At 47.6% G+C, this 14804-nt stretch overlaps 1 protein-coding gene across 2 annotated transcripts; it reads left to right on the forward strand.

Annotated features, from left to right (window-relative positions):
• The first annotated feature begins 4767 nt into the window (after positions 1 to 4767).
• On the forward strand, positions 4768 to 13852 carry SNRPB (small nuclear ribonucleoprotein polypeptides B and B1). 2 transcript variants are annotated; one of them, XM_027623785.1, is made up of 7 exons: positions 4768 to 4902; positions 7176 to 7327; positions 9543 to 9654; positions 11557 to 11709; positions 12240 to 12378; positions 12712 to 12837; positions 13564 to 13852. In XM_027623785.1, the coding sequence occupies exons 1-7, from the start codon at positions 4900 to 4902 to the stop codon at positions 13572 to 13574; spliced, it is 696 nt and encodes a 231-aa protein (XP_027479586.1). In that variant the 5' UTR covers positions 4768 to 4899; the 3' UTR covers positions 13575 to 13852. The 2 variants fall into 2 exon arrangements, with proteins under 2 accessions (XP_027479586.1, XP_027479585.1); XM_027623784.1 differs by having other exon boundaries at positions 13696 to 13852.
• The last annotated feature ends 952 nt before the right edge of the window (positions 13853 to 14804 follow it).

A 14804-nucleotide genomic window follows, 5' to 3' on the forward strand; every position in this document is an offset into this window, starting at 1 on the left:
TCCCCACTGGACTGAATGACTTCTTGGTTGAGGACATGTTGCAGGTGGGCTTCTTCCTCAGCCTGGTCCTGCCCTCATTCCCCGATAGACCACTCAACTCTCCATTTCATTGTCTCCAGTGAATCTATTCTGAGATAGCTTAGGTGTGCAAGGGGATGTGGACAGGGTTTTGGCCATAAGACGCCCCTCAACAAACCCCAGAGTATACAGAACAGAAGTTCTGCGTGTACAGGGAGGATGGGTCAGGGCTTAGGAAAAATGTGTCTCCGTATCCATCAGGAAACAGCTTTTCTGGGAGAAGCTTTCCAAGGGCAGGAAGGGAGGCTTTAGCAGGACGTGAAGCCTCATCTTGCACTGGAGGACACACTCAAGGAGGGCTCATGGCTGTAGCTTTCTCCTGCTGTCTTCTTCTTCTTCTTCTTTTTTTTTTTTAAGATTTTATTTATTTATTTGACAGAGAGAGACACAGCGAGAGAGGGAACACAAGCAGGGGGAGTGGGAGAGGGAGAAGCAGGCTCCCCGCGGAGCAGGGATCCCGATGCGGGGCTCGATCCCAGGACCCCGGGATCATGACCTGAGCCGAAGGCAGACGCTCAACCAGCTGAGCCACCCAGGCGCCCCAGTCTCCTGCTGTCTTCTTGACAGACTCCAGGGGACAGAGACTTGCTGCCACAGACCACTACCTCATTCACCCCTGAGGGGCCTTCAGAAGTCGTGACGAATGGGAAGATGGCACTCTAAACTACAGAGACCCCGTTTTCCCCTTTTTTGTAATCAGATGGAGTAAAAATGTAGAAGGCTTTACTTAAGTAATCCAGGAATGGTCTAGTTGTTTCATTTTCATACACCGATTCTTTCCCAGTTTCTCTTGTCCTTTTGTGCTCGTAAAATCTTTTCTGAGAAGCGCAGGCTCCGTACCTTAGTCTCTCACCTGTCTGGAAAGGAATTCAAATCCAATCCACAACCTGGATTTCCTATATGAATTCAACCCTCGAGAAATAAGAAGTCCCAAATCAATCTAATAGATTTATAGGGGAACCGGAGCCCCTGCCGGGGGGAGGGTGACCTAGGTTCTGGAGACATGCCAGCTGAAGAGAGGGCCTTCCCAGGTCCCCGGGCCCTGTAGGGCTGCTGCCTCTCCTAACTGATCTCCCTTTGGCTTCTGGGAAAGCTTTCCCAGGGTTTTCTTCCTTCTTTCCAGTCTCTCTTCAGGTCTCTGCTGAATCCCTCTCTACCCTCTGGAAACACTGCTCTTCCTTGGTGGTCTGTTCACGTCCTCTGGTTCCAGGGACCCTTTAGCCACACTCCCTCTGCGGCCTTCCAGATTCCAGGATCAGGTCCTTTAACCACGCCCAAACTGTTCTCCAGCCAGAAATCACTGTTTTGGGCTTCTTAGCTATTCCCCATGTCAGTTCATAGGTCTAAAGACCCCTAAACATGGCTGTAATACCATGTCCCTTCAGCCCTCCATTCCTTGGGTCCAGTCCTGCTAAGTCATCCCCTCTATCATCCCTCTATTCAGTGGTCCAAGACAACCTAGCCATACACCTGCCCTTGTTCGTCAGCAATGAGATTCCTAGCATAATCTTTTTCCTAATGGAAATGTAATAGAATACCATGCTATGCTGTTTTTATTTTCTCCTAATATGCATGATATGTATAAAGGATAAAAATCCATGCTCTCCTTATATAAAGATGATTTTTGTCTAGCCCTGTACCCTATTCATTAATTTTAGTCTAGAACTTGTTGTGGAGAATAGCCAAACATGCACTTACTCTTAAAGAGAAGTTTGGCACAAGTTGCAATATGACATTCTAGAATCCTAAAAAGAAAAAAACAAACCAGATTCCTAGAGTTCCATCCACCAGTGTTCTAAAGGATAAAAGCATTCCCTCTCTGAATGTTGGGGCAACAGCTGAGGATCGGAAGATCTTGCAAAGTCAGGTTATACACAGGGACAGGCTTTGCCCTGCTGATGTAGATCACCAGGGCAGTCCCAGCTTACCCTGCTGACCAGGCTCCGAGGCAGAGCTGACTTCATAAAACCCTTGCCACTGCTGCTCATCAGTTCTTTTTCCAACTTCCCGCTTCCTCTGGGAACTAGAAAGCTCCTTGGCCAGTGCAGTTTCCTCCCACGCTAAGTACCTGCAGGACACAGCTTTCTCCAATCGATTGGCCACCATGTTTTCTCTGGCTATCCACTCAGGCAGTGGTGACTTAATCGGGAGCCCAAATAGCACAGGTCTGTGTCCCAGCCCAGGTCTCTTCCCCTGTACCCTCCATTCAGCCCTATGGACACACACCCTAGGGCCCCACTGGGCTGGCTGGCTAGCAGGCAGATCACTTGACCTTCATCCTATGCAGCTGGTTGCTGGTTGCTGCTCTCCAGACTCTCTCCTTAGTTCTGCATATATGGGCCACTGGGGCCCCAAGAGCCACCCCTAGCTGCCCTAGCTCAAGCTGTGCACAGAGTACTAGGTGCTTGCCGCGCTCCACCCTCCATTTCCAACAGCACCTATGGCAGTACCTTGGCCTCTGCTCACCAGCTCATCAGTCTCCACTAACTGTGCCCCAGAGTCTGTTTGCTGCAGCCCTTCAGGTGCAGACACTATGTGTCAACATCACCCTGGCTCCCTGTGCACATCCAGCTCCCTCTGTGACCCTGCCTCCCAGCTTTGGCTTGCCTGATGACCAGAGACCAGCTCTGGCCCGTGCAAAGGCCTCCCCCTGCAACTTCTCCATCATCCTGTGGACTGGAACCACATCTCCCATGAGGGTTGAACCCCAGCCTTGAGGAGGCAGCCTTCCTTCCACGTTTATCCTTCTGAGTACTCTCCCCCAGCTCTGGGTTTTCTCTCAATATTTACAGTTACTCTCCTACCACTGCATATTAATTCTTCATGCTAAGTTTCCCATTGAAATTACTGTGTGGTTTCTGCCTCCTCTTTGGGCCCAGATTGATACAGATGTGAATGTGCATGTGTATAGCTTTTGTACAAGGGCAAAGACATGAACTTTGTACTTGCATTTATTCAGTGAATCCAGTGATAAGCCAAAGAAACAGTGCAAGTCAAAGTTATTATTAATACTAGCTGGGGCTATGGCCCTGAACCCAGACACAGAAATACAATGGTTTGGACCCTGGGATGGCAAACTACAGGCCTGAAGGCCAAATTTGGCCTGCCACCTGTTTTGGTAAGGCCTGTGAAGTAAGAATGATTTTTATATTTTAAATGGTTGAAAAAGAACCAAAAGAAGAATCGTATTTGTAAAGTTTTATTGTGACAGCCATATATTTGTGACGTTGTCTCTAGCTGCTTTCATCCTATCATGGTTCAGTTGAGTCATTGCAACAGAGACCATGTGGCCCACAAACCCTAAAGTACTATCTGATCTGACCCTTAACAGGAAAAGTTTGCCAGGTCCTGATCTAGACCGAACCTTAGGAACACTTTACCAAACACAGGCCAGATGAATTCATGACCTCCCTTTTCTTTTCTTTTTCTTAAAGGTTTTATTTATTTATTTGACAGAGAGAGACACAGCAAGAGAGGGAACACAAGCAGAGGGGAGGGGTAGAGGTAGAAGCAGGCTTCCCGCTGAGCAGGGAGCCTGATCCGGGGCTACATCCCAGGACCCTAGGATCACGACCCTAGCCAAAGGGAGACGCTTAACGACTGAGCCACCCAGGTGCACCACCTCCTTTTTCTTGTTTGTGGAAACTGACAAGCTGATGGTGGCTAGGAGGTTGGTAGCAGTGGAGCAGGTGACAACAGTCAGATTCAAGACACTTTGTAGGTGAGGTGCTCACGATTTGCTGATGGATGAATTATGAGATGGGAGAGGAAGAGAGGACTCAAGGATGCTTCCAAGTTTGTCATTTTGCTTTTTAACTAGAGAAACTCCTGAGATGGGGAACACTGGTAAGAAGTGGGTTTGGGAAGAAGAGTGACTACACAAGAATCCAATTTTCATCATGTTAAATTTAGTATACCTATTAGACTTCCAGGTCAAGCAGGCAGCTGGAGATAAAAGGCCACAAGTTAAACGAAGAGCTCGGGATTAGAGGAATAAATTTGAAATTCCTGAGCATTTAGGTAGTATTCACAAGTCCGAGGACTAGATGGGATTGGTTGATTGACTCATTCATTCATTCAAATATGTTTTGAACCCTTGTTTTGTGTTAAGCAGTATTCTAGGCATTGCAGTAACGAAAAATACACAAAGGAAAATTTATACCCTCAGAATTTCCATTCTAATGGGGAGGAATAATAAAATAACAGAAACATATAGTATATTAGGGATCGATGTTAAGGAGAAAGATTAAAGCAGGGATGGGTGGGAAGGTTGCAGTCTTAATCGGGATGGCCAGCGTAGTCCTCGGTGGGAAAATGTTTGAGCTTAAGTCTCGAAGGAAGTGAGGGCATGAGTCGTGCACACAGCCGGACGATTAGCATCCCAGGAGGGGCAACAGCAAATGCAAAGGTGCTAAGGCAGGAGCACGGCAAGCTAGTTCGCGGAAAAGCTAGGACAGTGGCTGCAAGAGAGCCGGCGGAGAGTGGTGGGAGGTGATGACCTAGAGGTAATGGGCCGGGGCGGGAAGGAAGGCGTGGAGGAGCAGCTCGGGGACGAGCTGAAACTAGGAAGGTGACCAAACATCTCCGGAAAGTTCAGTTTGATGTTAGCCCCGCCCCAAGCCCCCGTGGTCTCTACGCTCACAGCTCCGCGTTTTGGCCGGAACTTAAGAGCTGAGGCCGGGCCGGAAGTACCTTTCACCCGACCCCATTTTATCCGCGGCCGCACTTCCGGTAGCAGCGGCGGGAAGCGGACTACTGGCGGGCGTCTAGGCCTCTGCTGAAGAGAATCCGGCGGGAATCGGAGCCATCAGAACCGCCACCATGGTGAGGAGGCACAGGCTGGCGGCGCGGGAACTTCCGAGTCTGTCGTGGAGTGCGGACCGCGACTAATGGGGGGAGGCCGTGGGTTGGCCGCTCATGGCGGTGAAGGCCCGGGCCGCGGCCGCCCCGTCTGGGCAGGGGAGACCCGGACCTTGGCCATTCGGTGGGGGAGGGGAAGTCTGGAACCGGGGGACGGGGGCAGGGCTCGCTCGGTGGTGGCGAGGTTAGAACCGCGGCTCTCCACGCCGCCGTCGCTACAGTGCTTGGGGATCCTACAGGCGTTAAGTAAACTTTTGCAGAATAAATGCGTGTCTGGGGGTTCGGAGCAGGCATTAGGGTGCTTGTGGAACGGGGTGAGGGTCTGAGGAGGAGTTGGCGGAAAGAGGTCGGAGGACTTGTGGAAACCAGGGAGCGTGCTTGGGTCCAGTAGGTGGGAGGAGGGAATGGGAGGGTGAAGGAGAATGTTTGGAGGAAGTGTTCAACTCTGTTGAGCATGGCTGTGTGTTCGAGTATGTCTGACTTTTCAGACACTGGGGCTACGTAATGAAATGCTTCCTTCCTTCACCCAGTTCGCTTTCTGGTGGGGGACACAGATACCATAATCCAGAGTGGTAATTAAGCATTACGTAAAAGTAACGGCGAGGGAGGGGCGGGGCGAGAACGCTTTGTGGAGTAGATGATTCCTGAGCAGAGTCCTAAAAGATTGTTAGAGGTGTCTTCCCAGCGAAGATGGAAGGGAGTATTATAGATGGGAAGGACTGCAGGAGCAAAGCCTGAAGGGTGGCACTGTTGAAAGTTCCCGGAGGGGGAAGGGAGGAAGGGATGGAAAGGAGACATGGGAGGAATTGGCAGGAACCTGGTTTTTAAAGGCTTTACATAATACCTAGCCCTGTTGGTGATGAGGCATGCTACTGAAGGATTTAGCCAGCAAAATGACTTGAACTTAGTTGTGTTTAGAAAGAGCACTCTGTTTTGTAGTTGGTACGGGTTGGGTGAACTGAAAGCAGGGAATTGTTTGTGGGATTGGTTGGAAGAGTAGGCACTGGATTCAGTCTGTCCAGGTTCCAGCCCAGCTTCCTGGCTGTGAGACAGGGCAAGCTATTAACCTCTCCTGGCCTCAGTGGCTACATCGGTAAAATAGGAATGATAATTAGCCTGATTTCTAGAATTAAATGCGTTCTGTAGTGCTTGTCACGGTGCCTGTTACACAGGGAGCACCCTGGAAGACTTAGCTATTACAAGTCGGATGGACCGGTAAATGTTGCCATAATGGTTCACATCTGTGTGGCTAGAAGCTGTGTGATTACAAGCCGGCTAACATGGTCATTTGAGGGAGAGTGGACCACATAACCTGCGTCTCCAGGGTGTCAGTCAGTTTCTGATCCACACATTGGTAGGTTCAAAAACCCGTTCTTGTCCAAGCTCACAGAGATAACAGCAAGCACAGTGCCTGGCACAGAGAAGGCGCTTGGATGAGTTATGCTTGGCCCACACCAGTCACACCGACGGGAGGCTGATAGACAAATCAAATGCCAGGTTGTTTATTTCTAGAGAGATATAACTGCCAAAGGCACCTGACAATTTGCGTTGTGAGATCTATTTAGTCTCCCTCTTAGCAAAGCTACATTGGAAGCCAGGCTACAAAGCAGAAAAGGTTGTTGGATTGATAAATAAGTATAGCAAGTTATGTATGTTCTTAAAGACCATTTCGTGTTCAAACTGATGAGCACCCTGATCACCAGAAAGTTTCTTTCCCAAAGGTGGTCTTGGAGGCATGTTAACATTTATGATGTAGGGATTCCATTCTCCTTGGCTCCAAGCTGATCACCTCCTTTCTGTTGACAAATTCTCGTTGACTGGCTCTTAGTGCCAGTCATTCCAGCTCCTCTTTCACTCGGTCTTTTAAATAGGCTGTCGGTGTCACCTATAATCTGCACAGTGGCAGGTGGCTTATCTGGTATGGGGGGGATTGGATTAGTTTGGAGACACTACACCCTCGCCGCTGAAACTTGACAGCACAGACACAGGCAGTTGTAATGTGAAAAAGACAACTTTAAGGGAAGGGGAATAACAGTTGTGCGCAGAGGTCAGGGCTGAACGCAGGGCGGTGGGGGGGATTTCCTGGGGAAGGGCTGTGGCCAGAAGACAGAGCTGAGACCCTACTGAGAAAGATAGATAGCCATGTGGAGAAGGAGGCCACAGCTGGTCTTTAGGAAGGACCGGGGATACAGAGGTCCAGAAAGAGCTGCACTCATCCTGCTGATTTCTCCTTGCAGACTGTGGGCAAGAGCAGCAAGATGCTGCAGCACATCGACTACAGGATGAGGTGCATCCTGCAAGACGGCCGCATCTTCATTGGCACCTTCAAGGCTTTTGACAAGCATATGAATTTGATCCTCTGTGACTGTGATGAGTTCAGGAAGATCAAGTGAGAAGTGGGCTGCGTGGGGGTGGGATGTGAGTTTCGAGGGCAGTGGATTGGTGGGTGGGCCCAGCAACAGGTGGTGATGTAGCTAGCTGGTTCCTTGGTTTGCTCTCCTGTGTTAGAGGGCAGATTTAAAGGGGGACACCGGCCTCTTAAGAAATCTCCTTCCTTACTAGCCCGGCAAGCCTTGCTCTCTAGTCCTAGCTGAGTACAAGTTGTAAGGAGGGCTGCTAGGCTTTTTGTTTCTCTGACTTTTGTGTGCCCCTGGGTACTGGGGTAAAGGGCTCTCATGTTCTCCCCACAGGTGTGTAAGGGGGGAGAGCTTGATTTTCTGGCCTCATTGCCTATTTGTAAAGCTGTAGCCTAAAGGGCTCTCCCAATGCAGCCTGGTCTGAAACTGCTTTAAGAAGCCTCTGACCCTCTTCAGGGTAAGTGCTCAGCTTCCCCGTGTGGGTTTGGGGCCAGTGATTTTTGTTGGCATATATAGACACAGTTGGAGGTATTTTCTACTTTTCTACAATCCCATATGTAATTGGATCACCCCCTTGTCTTAAGACTCACAGATCTTAAGCTTCTGGCCTATTAAAAAATGTGGGCTATAGCTTTTCGTGCATATTACATTCAAGGCATCCCGAGGCCCAAAGAGGTTATGTGACTTCAACGATCATTCAGCTCTCTTTTGCCACATGCACTGGTCCATGTTGTGTTGTTGGCAGCTGTGAATTCCCTCTGATTCCCTTTAGGGCTGTTGTTTTGTTTTTGTGGCAAGAGGTCAAGAAGTATAGGACACAATGTGGTAGGGATGGCTGAGTGCCAGGGACACATTAAAGAGGGGCCAGCAGATTAGCGAGGAACTATTCCAAATGGTTCTCCCCTGTTGTTTTTTTAAAATGAAACTATTCTGATAACTTAAAAATTTTTGGGGGGAAATATATTTTAAAAATACATAAAAGTATATGAAGAAAGATTTAAATACCTGGAAGGATTTTTGAGAGAGAGAGAGAGAGAGAGAGAGAGTGTGTGTGTGTGTGTGTGGCTTTTTTTGGTTTGTATTTTTTTGCTTTGTTTTGTTTGTTTTTTATGAAAGAGCAATGCATGCTTTTATTTAAAAAAATATAGATAAGGAAAAAGGAAGACATGTCCACCCATAGAAAACTTCTTGTTAATTTATTATAAAAAATACCATTAAAAGGAAACCTTTAAGTTTTTAAAAATCAGAGCATTTTGTCTTTCCTTTACTCTCAGGATATTGGTTTTGACTTTTTCTTCCCTTCCCCTATCTGGCTGCAGTTATTTATTTCCCAGTTTACATTTACAGTTGACCCTCAAGCAACCCAGGGGTTGGGGCACTGACCCCACGCAGTCGAAAATCCACGTATAACTTTTGACTCCCCCCAGACCAAATTACTAATGGCCTACTGTTGTCCGGAGGCCTTACCGATGACCTGAACAGATGAACATGTATTTTGTATGTTACATGTATTATATACCATATTCTTACAATAAAGTAAGGTAGAGAAAAGTTACTAAAATCACAAGGGAGAGAAAATACATTTGCAGTACTGTATCAAAAAATTCCCACACAAGTGGCCCTGCACGGTTCAAACCCATGTTGTTCAAGGGGTCAACTACATATTTTGTTCCTCCTTTTCTGGTAGTTGCATTGGGAATGTCTGTTTTTGTGCTTTGAGGACAGAGGTGTAATTTCTGTGTAGTTAATTCTCTTCTTTTATTCTATTTCTGAGGTGAGGTGAGGGCTGTGGTGAATCATTCTACAGGGCTGAGTTGGTAGTGGAAGGGTGCTACGCTGCGTGCAAGAGGGCTGAGTGGGGTTCGGTGGACTTGAGTTGTTCAGACTGCCTCCTCAGACCGACAAGGCCTTAAGCTGAAGGGAGTGAGTAGGGTAATGTCAAAGAAGACTGGACTGAGGAAAGGCCTTCCCGATGGTTAAGGAATTACATTTGAGCCAGGACTGGGCTTTCTTAATTCTCATCCTGTATCTTGGTCGGTGTATCCCCTTGGTGTGGGAGACCAGCCACTAAGGGGTGAGGAGTTCAGCCTGTGAAGACTATCCAGAGGAGTTGTCTTAAAGTTTTTGTACCATTTGTTGGGAGATACAGTGTAGAACAAATCTCGGAGGCCCCTAGACAGGTGGATGGGAGCTTTACCCTTTTTCTAATGCTTGCTTTTTTATTTCTTTTCCTAAACCTGTCCTCAGGCCAAAGAACTCAAAACAAGCAGAAAGAGAAGAAAAGCGAGTCCTTGGTCTGGTGCTGCTTCGGGGGGAGAACCTGGTCTCAATGACAGTAGAGGGACCTCCTCCCAAAGATGTAAGTCAGTGCAGAGGGCCAGTATAAGGTGGGGGAGCCCTACTGTGAGCCAGGCTCTGTATTAGGTTCTCTGCATTTCACTGCATTACTCAACAGGCATCCTCTGATTTTTGTCCCCCTTTTACTGATAATAGAATCTCAAAGAGGTTACCCCACAAGTAGGAAGTAGAGATGGGGAACCAGGATGGGAGGGTTTCCAACTTTAAAGCCCTCCCTTCTTCCTCTGCTGATGTACACAGTGAGTCAGGAGAAAAGGCACTTAAGGCCATCTGGTCACTTAATGTGATGGCATTCTAGCTGGACTTTAAAAAGTCTTAAGTCCAAGGAGCGCCTGGGCAGCTCAGTTGGTCAAGTGTCCGACTCTTGATTTCAGCTCAGGTCATGAACTCATGGTTGTTAGATTGAGCCCCGCATCAGGCTCCATGTACAGTGGGGAGTCTGAGATTCCTGCCACCCCTGCATCGCCCTCCCCCCCGTGCTCATTTCCACACTCTCTCTCAAATAAAATAAATAAATCTTTATAAAAGGAGTGGGGGAGCTCTGTTAAGAGGGGATAAAGAAACCAAAGGGCTCCTGAACATTAATTTAAAATGCTGGACTGCAGGGCGGTGCCTGGGTGGCTGTCGATTGAGCTGCCAACTCTTGATTTTGGCTCAGGTCATGATCTCTGGGTCCTGGGATCCCACCCTGTGTTGGGCTCCACGCTTGTTGGGGAATCTGCTTGAGGATTCTCTCTCTTCCCCTCTCACTCATGAGTGCTCTGTCTCCCAAATTAAAAAAAAAAAAAAAGTCCTAAATCCAAGCAACAGAATATATATATTTTACACCGTTAGAGAATAATAGTTAACATTTATTAAGCATCTGCTGTGTGCCAAGCACTTTAATCTTTTAGTTACTCCTTATAAACAGTTTTTTGAGATAAATTATTCGCATTTAACAGATAAAAACTGGGGTTTAGTGACATCCCTTAGTGTCCAGCTGTTACGTGGTGGGGCTGGCATTTGACTGGGTAGTCTTGGTTCTATAAACACCAGCCTACACTTAGAACAGACTTTAGAGCATCTAAGCAGGTTTTCCCATTTTCATTTTAAGACATTGTCATCAAAGGGATAATCTTCCTTATTTTTGCTTTTTTTTCACATGTATATCTGTTTTTTGGTGTTTAACGCATAATACGTATGTAATGCTTTATTCGGCTTTTTCACTTAACGTTGTAAACATTTTTCCCGTTTTGGTATACTTTTTAAAAGCATTGTTATTAAGTGAGGATGGAGTAGTTATCCTAGTCATTTCCTTCTTTTTGGATTTGTACATTGAAGCCTTTCCAATGATAAAATGTTTGCAAGGGGTTTACCACATTTTTTGGTTAAAGCATATGTGTGTCTGTATTCATAACTCTTGGATCTACTTCTAGTAGAAGTCGCTACTCTTACATAGATCATCGTAAGGCTTCATGGCCACAACTGGTTTTGGCATAACCCCATCATTTACAGATGAGGAAACAGTCCCAGAACTGTGGGATTAGTTGCCTACTGTCACCTACCAGGTGAGAATCAGAGCTGGGACTGGACCTCATTTCTCTTTGATGCCAGGTCAGGTGCTCTTGTCCTTTACACCCTTCTGAACAGAGCCCTGGCCCTTCATTGGTTTAATTTTCATAGGAATGCGTATAGGTTGAGTTGTGGTTTGTTATCTCTAGACTTCCTCTTAGCCTGCTGTAGGGGTGACAGCTAGACGCTTGGGTGGAAGAGGAATGGTATTAACACAGATGGGTGGCTGGATAGTGTTTTTAAGCTGTTTTGATGCCCCATAAACCTTAGGGGCTCCCTTGGCAAGGGTTTCCAAAGGGTACTTCTGCCTCTCTAGGCCCCCAGCATTTTAGCGTATTTCTTTATTTTTTAGACTGGCATTGCCCGAGTGCCACTTGCTGGAGCTGCCGGGGGCCCAGGGATTGGCAGGGCTGCTGGCAGGGGAATCCCAGCTGGTGTTCCGATGCCCCAGGCTCCCGCAGGACTGGCGGGGCCAGTCCGAGGGGTTGGTGGGCCATCCCAACAGGTAAGGAGCTGGGGAAGGGCACCAACTTCTCCTGGTTAAAATGAAGGATAGAGAGAGGGCCCACAGTTGGGGAAGAGTCCAGAAGGAGTGACCTCTGACTGTCAGGCTGTCAGTATTTCATTGTGCTCTGTATGTAGTCCCAGAATCAAGTGAGAAGTAAAACTTAGCATTGTAAATTATCTTGCCGCTGTTGAAGTAAAGAGATGCATAGGAGGTGTTTTAGCCGACCATGTTGGGGCAGACTGTTTCTGTGACAGCATGGGAGCTCTGCTCTCTTAGAGCCCGTTGGCAGTTACACTGACAGTGCAGGGACTGTCTCTCATTTGGACTTGGGCCTCCCTAACTCGGGCCTGGAAGATGGGAATGAGCATTCAGGCTTGGTCTTCTCTGGCAGGTGGTTTCAGATAGCCTGGTGCTGCGAGTTGTAGCTTAGGGGGTGGGGTGTCTGCTCAGTCTTAACCAAGTTGAGAGAGTGGGATGCTGCGTTTCCCTGCTCTGTCCTGCCTGACTTGGCTCCTGTGTCCTTGTAGGTGATGACCCCGCAAGGAAGAGGGACTGTGGCCGCTGCTGCAGCTGCTGCCACGGCCAGCATTGCGGGGGCCCCAACCCAGTACCCGCCTGGCCGTGGGGGTCCTCCCCCACCTATGGGCCGGGGGGCACCACCTCCAGGTGAGGAGCCCGTAAGGAGACCACGGCCGCCTGATGGGAGATGCCTGAGCTGGATTCATGATGAGACATAACGTTGACGGAAACTGATGATGAGTTTGTGTAATTAAGCAGGATTACTCTGAGATCCAGCCTGGCTGACTGACCATGGAACTAGCTGGACAAGAGCCATAGGGAGCCCCACCTCTTTGGCTCAAGGCCCAGTTTCTTAGGAGAGACTGGGAGGGTGGAATGGTCCATCTGTCTCAGAACTTGGTGGAGAGCTTTGTTATGTTTCCTCTGCTACCTTTTCAAGACAGACACTTAAGCTGTATTCTTGGGGCTTTTCTCTTGTAGGCATGATGGGCCCACCACCTGGCATGAGGCCTCCCATGGGTCCCCCGATGGGGATCCCCCCTGGACGAGGAACTCCGATGGGCATGCCCCCACCGGGGATGCGGCCCCCTCCCCCGGGCATGCGAGGTAAGTGCCAACAACAGTGACTTGACTTCCTTAGAGCATGTTGGGATGGTAAATGGAGGGAAGGTTGGATTTTGACCATACCCTCTGAGCTTTTAGGCCTTAAGCCTAGGGAAGCGAACTCAGAGGCAACTTTGTCCACAAAGAAAAGAGGGAAAAAGCATTTCTTAAGATCAGCCTTTCCTCCCTCTTAGAGCAGTTAGAGTGGTCCTATACCCAGGGAACTTCTCAGTGTCCAAGGCAGTGTTCTCAGGGCACTGCGAAATAATACATTCTGAGAGTCCCTAGCAAAGGTCCTATGATTGTTTTATGCCCTAGGGTTTGATAATGTCTAGTAATTAAGAGGGGGCTCTGGGCTTTGCTGTACTATTTATTTATATATATCTGTTTAACTCTAGTTTGAGAAATGCTGACGTAGATCAGCCCTCATTTGTAGATAAGGAAACGGGCCCCGAGAGCTTAGTGTTTTGCCTCCCAGATTGGTGTTCTTTTGAACCAAGCCATAGTGGGTGACCCCTGCGTCTCTAGTTAGTTCGGGTTTTTTGTTTATGGGTTTTATAAGCATAGGAACCCATGTGTACCAGAGAAGTCCTTAGTTAGCATATATGTTAAGTACGTCCCTCTGATCAGTTGGTGACTGCAGGGGTGTGGGAGGCAGGGGCTGGGGCGGGGGCTGGGGATTTGAGTTGCATTATCAGGCACTGACTAAACTTCTTACTCTTACTTCAGGCCTTCTTTGACCCTTGGCCACAGAGTTATGGAAGTAGCTCCACAGAGGCGTGGGCCCGATTACCACAGACCTGTTTGTTTGTTATGCCGTTGTTCTCGGAGTCTCACGGGATTGTCTGGTTTCCCTTTCAGGGCCCCCTCCCCTGGGAATGCGCCCACCAAGGCCCTAGACTCATCTTGGCCCTCCTCAGATCCCTGCCTGTTTCCCGTAAGGCTGTACATAGTCCTTTTACTTCCTTGTGGCCTGTGAATCTAGTTTATAATAAACTCTCAAGAATATTTAAGTGTATCTGGTATGTCTGTTTAATTTTAGAAAATGGGGTGCTTAATAGAGTCAAGAAAGGTTCCTTGGAAAAGCTAGTGCTAATCTCAGTTGCTTCCCTTACACAACATTTTACTACACATTTGCAGAGATGCACAGCGTACTGAGAATTCACACAACTGAACTATGAGACATTTTCACATATCAGACTGGCAAAGATTAGTTTGTTGAAGTACACATGCAGTGTTGGTAATGGTTGTGAATTGGCAGATCTTCTTTGGAAGGCACTCATCTTGATAGCCTCTTGTGCAGTACCTGAGATTATATTCATTTTCATATGACAAAGTAGGAGGCAGATAACTACAAATGAAAACCAATTCCACTGGGAGAGGAACAATTTGGTATAACATTCTCCCAGCATCACACATGCATATGACCTAACTCTTGAGTTGTGGATCTCCATGATTTCTTCCACCTAAAGTCTACATTCCGTTGATCACTGAGCAGTACTTGAGTACTTAGTACATCAATATTCAAGGGTACAGAAATATGAAGTGGACACTTCTGAAGTTACTGTCTGGGGGAAGACAATTCTAAATGCAAAGGAGACCTTGAAAAAGTGATGTACAACTGGGGTGTTAGGAATTTCTCCAGGAGTGTAAAGGTGGTTCAACATAATGGAATACACGTTAATGGAAGGAAAAAGCCACACGATCATTTCAATAGATGCAGAGAAAACATTTGATGAAATTGTGACACCCTTTCATGATAAAAACATTAGGAGTAGAAAGGAACTTTGTAAACATGACCAACGGGTTAATTCGAAAAACCCACAGCCAACATGATAGAGGTGTCCCCTTTAACCACTGCTATTAACCCTCGTACTGGAAGTTGTAGCCACAGCAATTAGGTAAGTACAAAATTAAAGATACACAAGTTAGAAAAGTAAAACTTGACCAATACACCATGTAGAGAAAAA

Source organism: Zalophus californianus, chromosome 8 (genome assembly GCF_009762305.2).
Source record: "Zalophus californianus isolate mZalCal1 chromosome 8, mZalCal1.pri.v2, whole genome shotgun sequence".
Taxonomy (NCBI): Eukaryota; Metazoa; Chordata; class Mammalia; order Carnivora; family Otariidae; genus Zalophus; species Zalophus californianus.

Coding starts and splice junctions, on each gene's coding strand:
- SNRPB (XM_027623784.1), top strand. Junction 9,655..11,556: donor AGGGACCTCCTCCCAAAGAT/GTAAGTCAGTGC, acceptor TTTATTTTTTAG/ACTGGCATTGCCCGAGTGCC. Junction 12,379..12,711: donor CCGGGGGGCACCACCTCCAG/GTGAGGAGCCCG, acceptor TTTCTCTTGTAG/GCATGATGGGCCCACCACCT.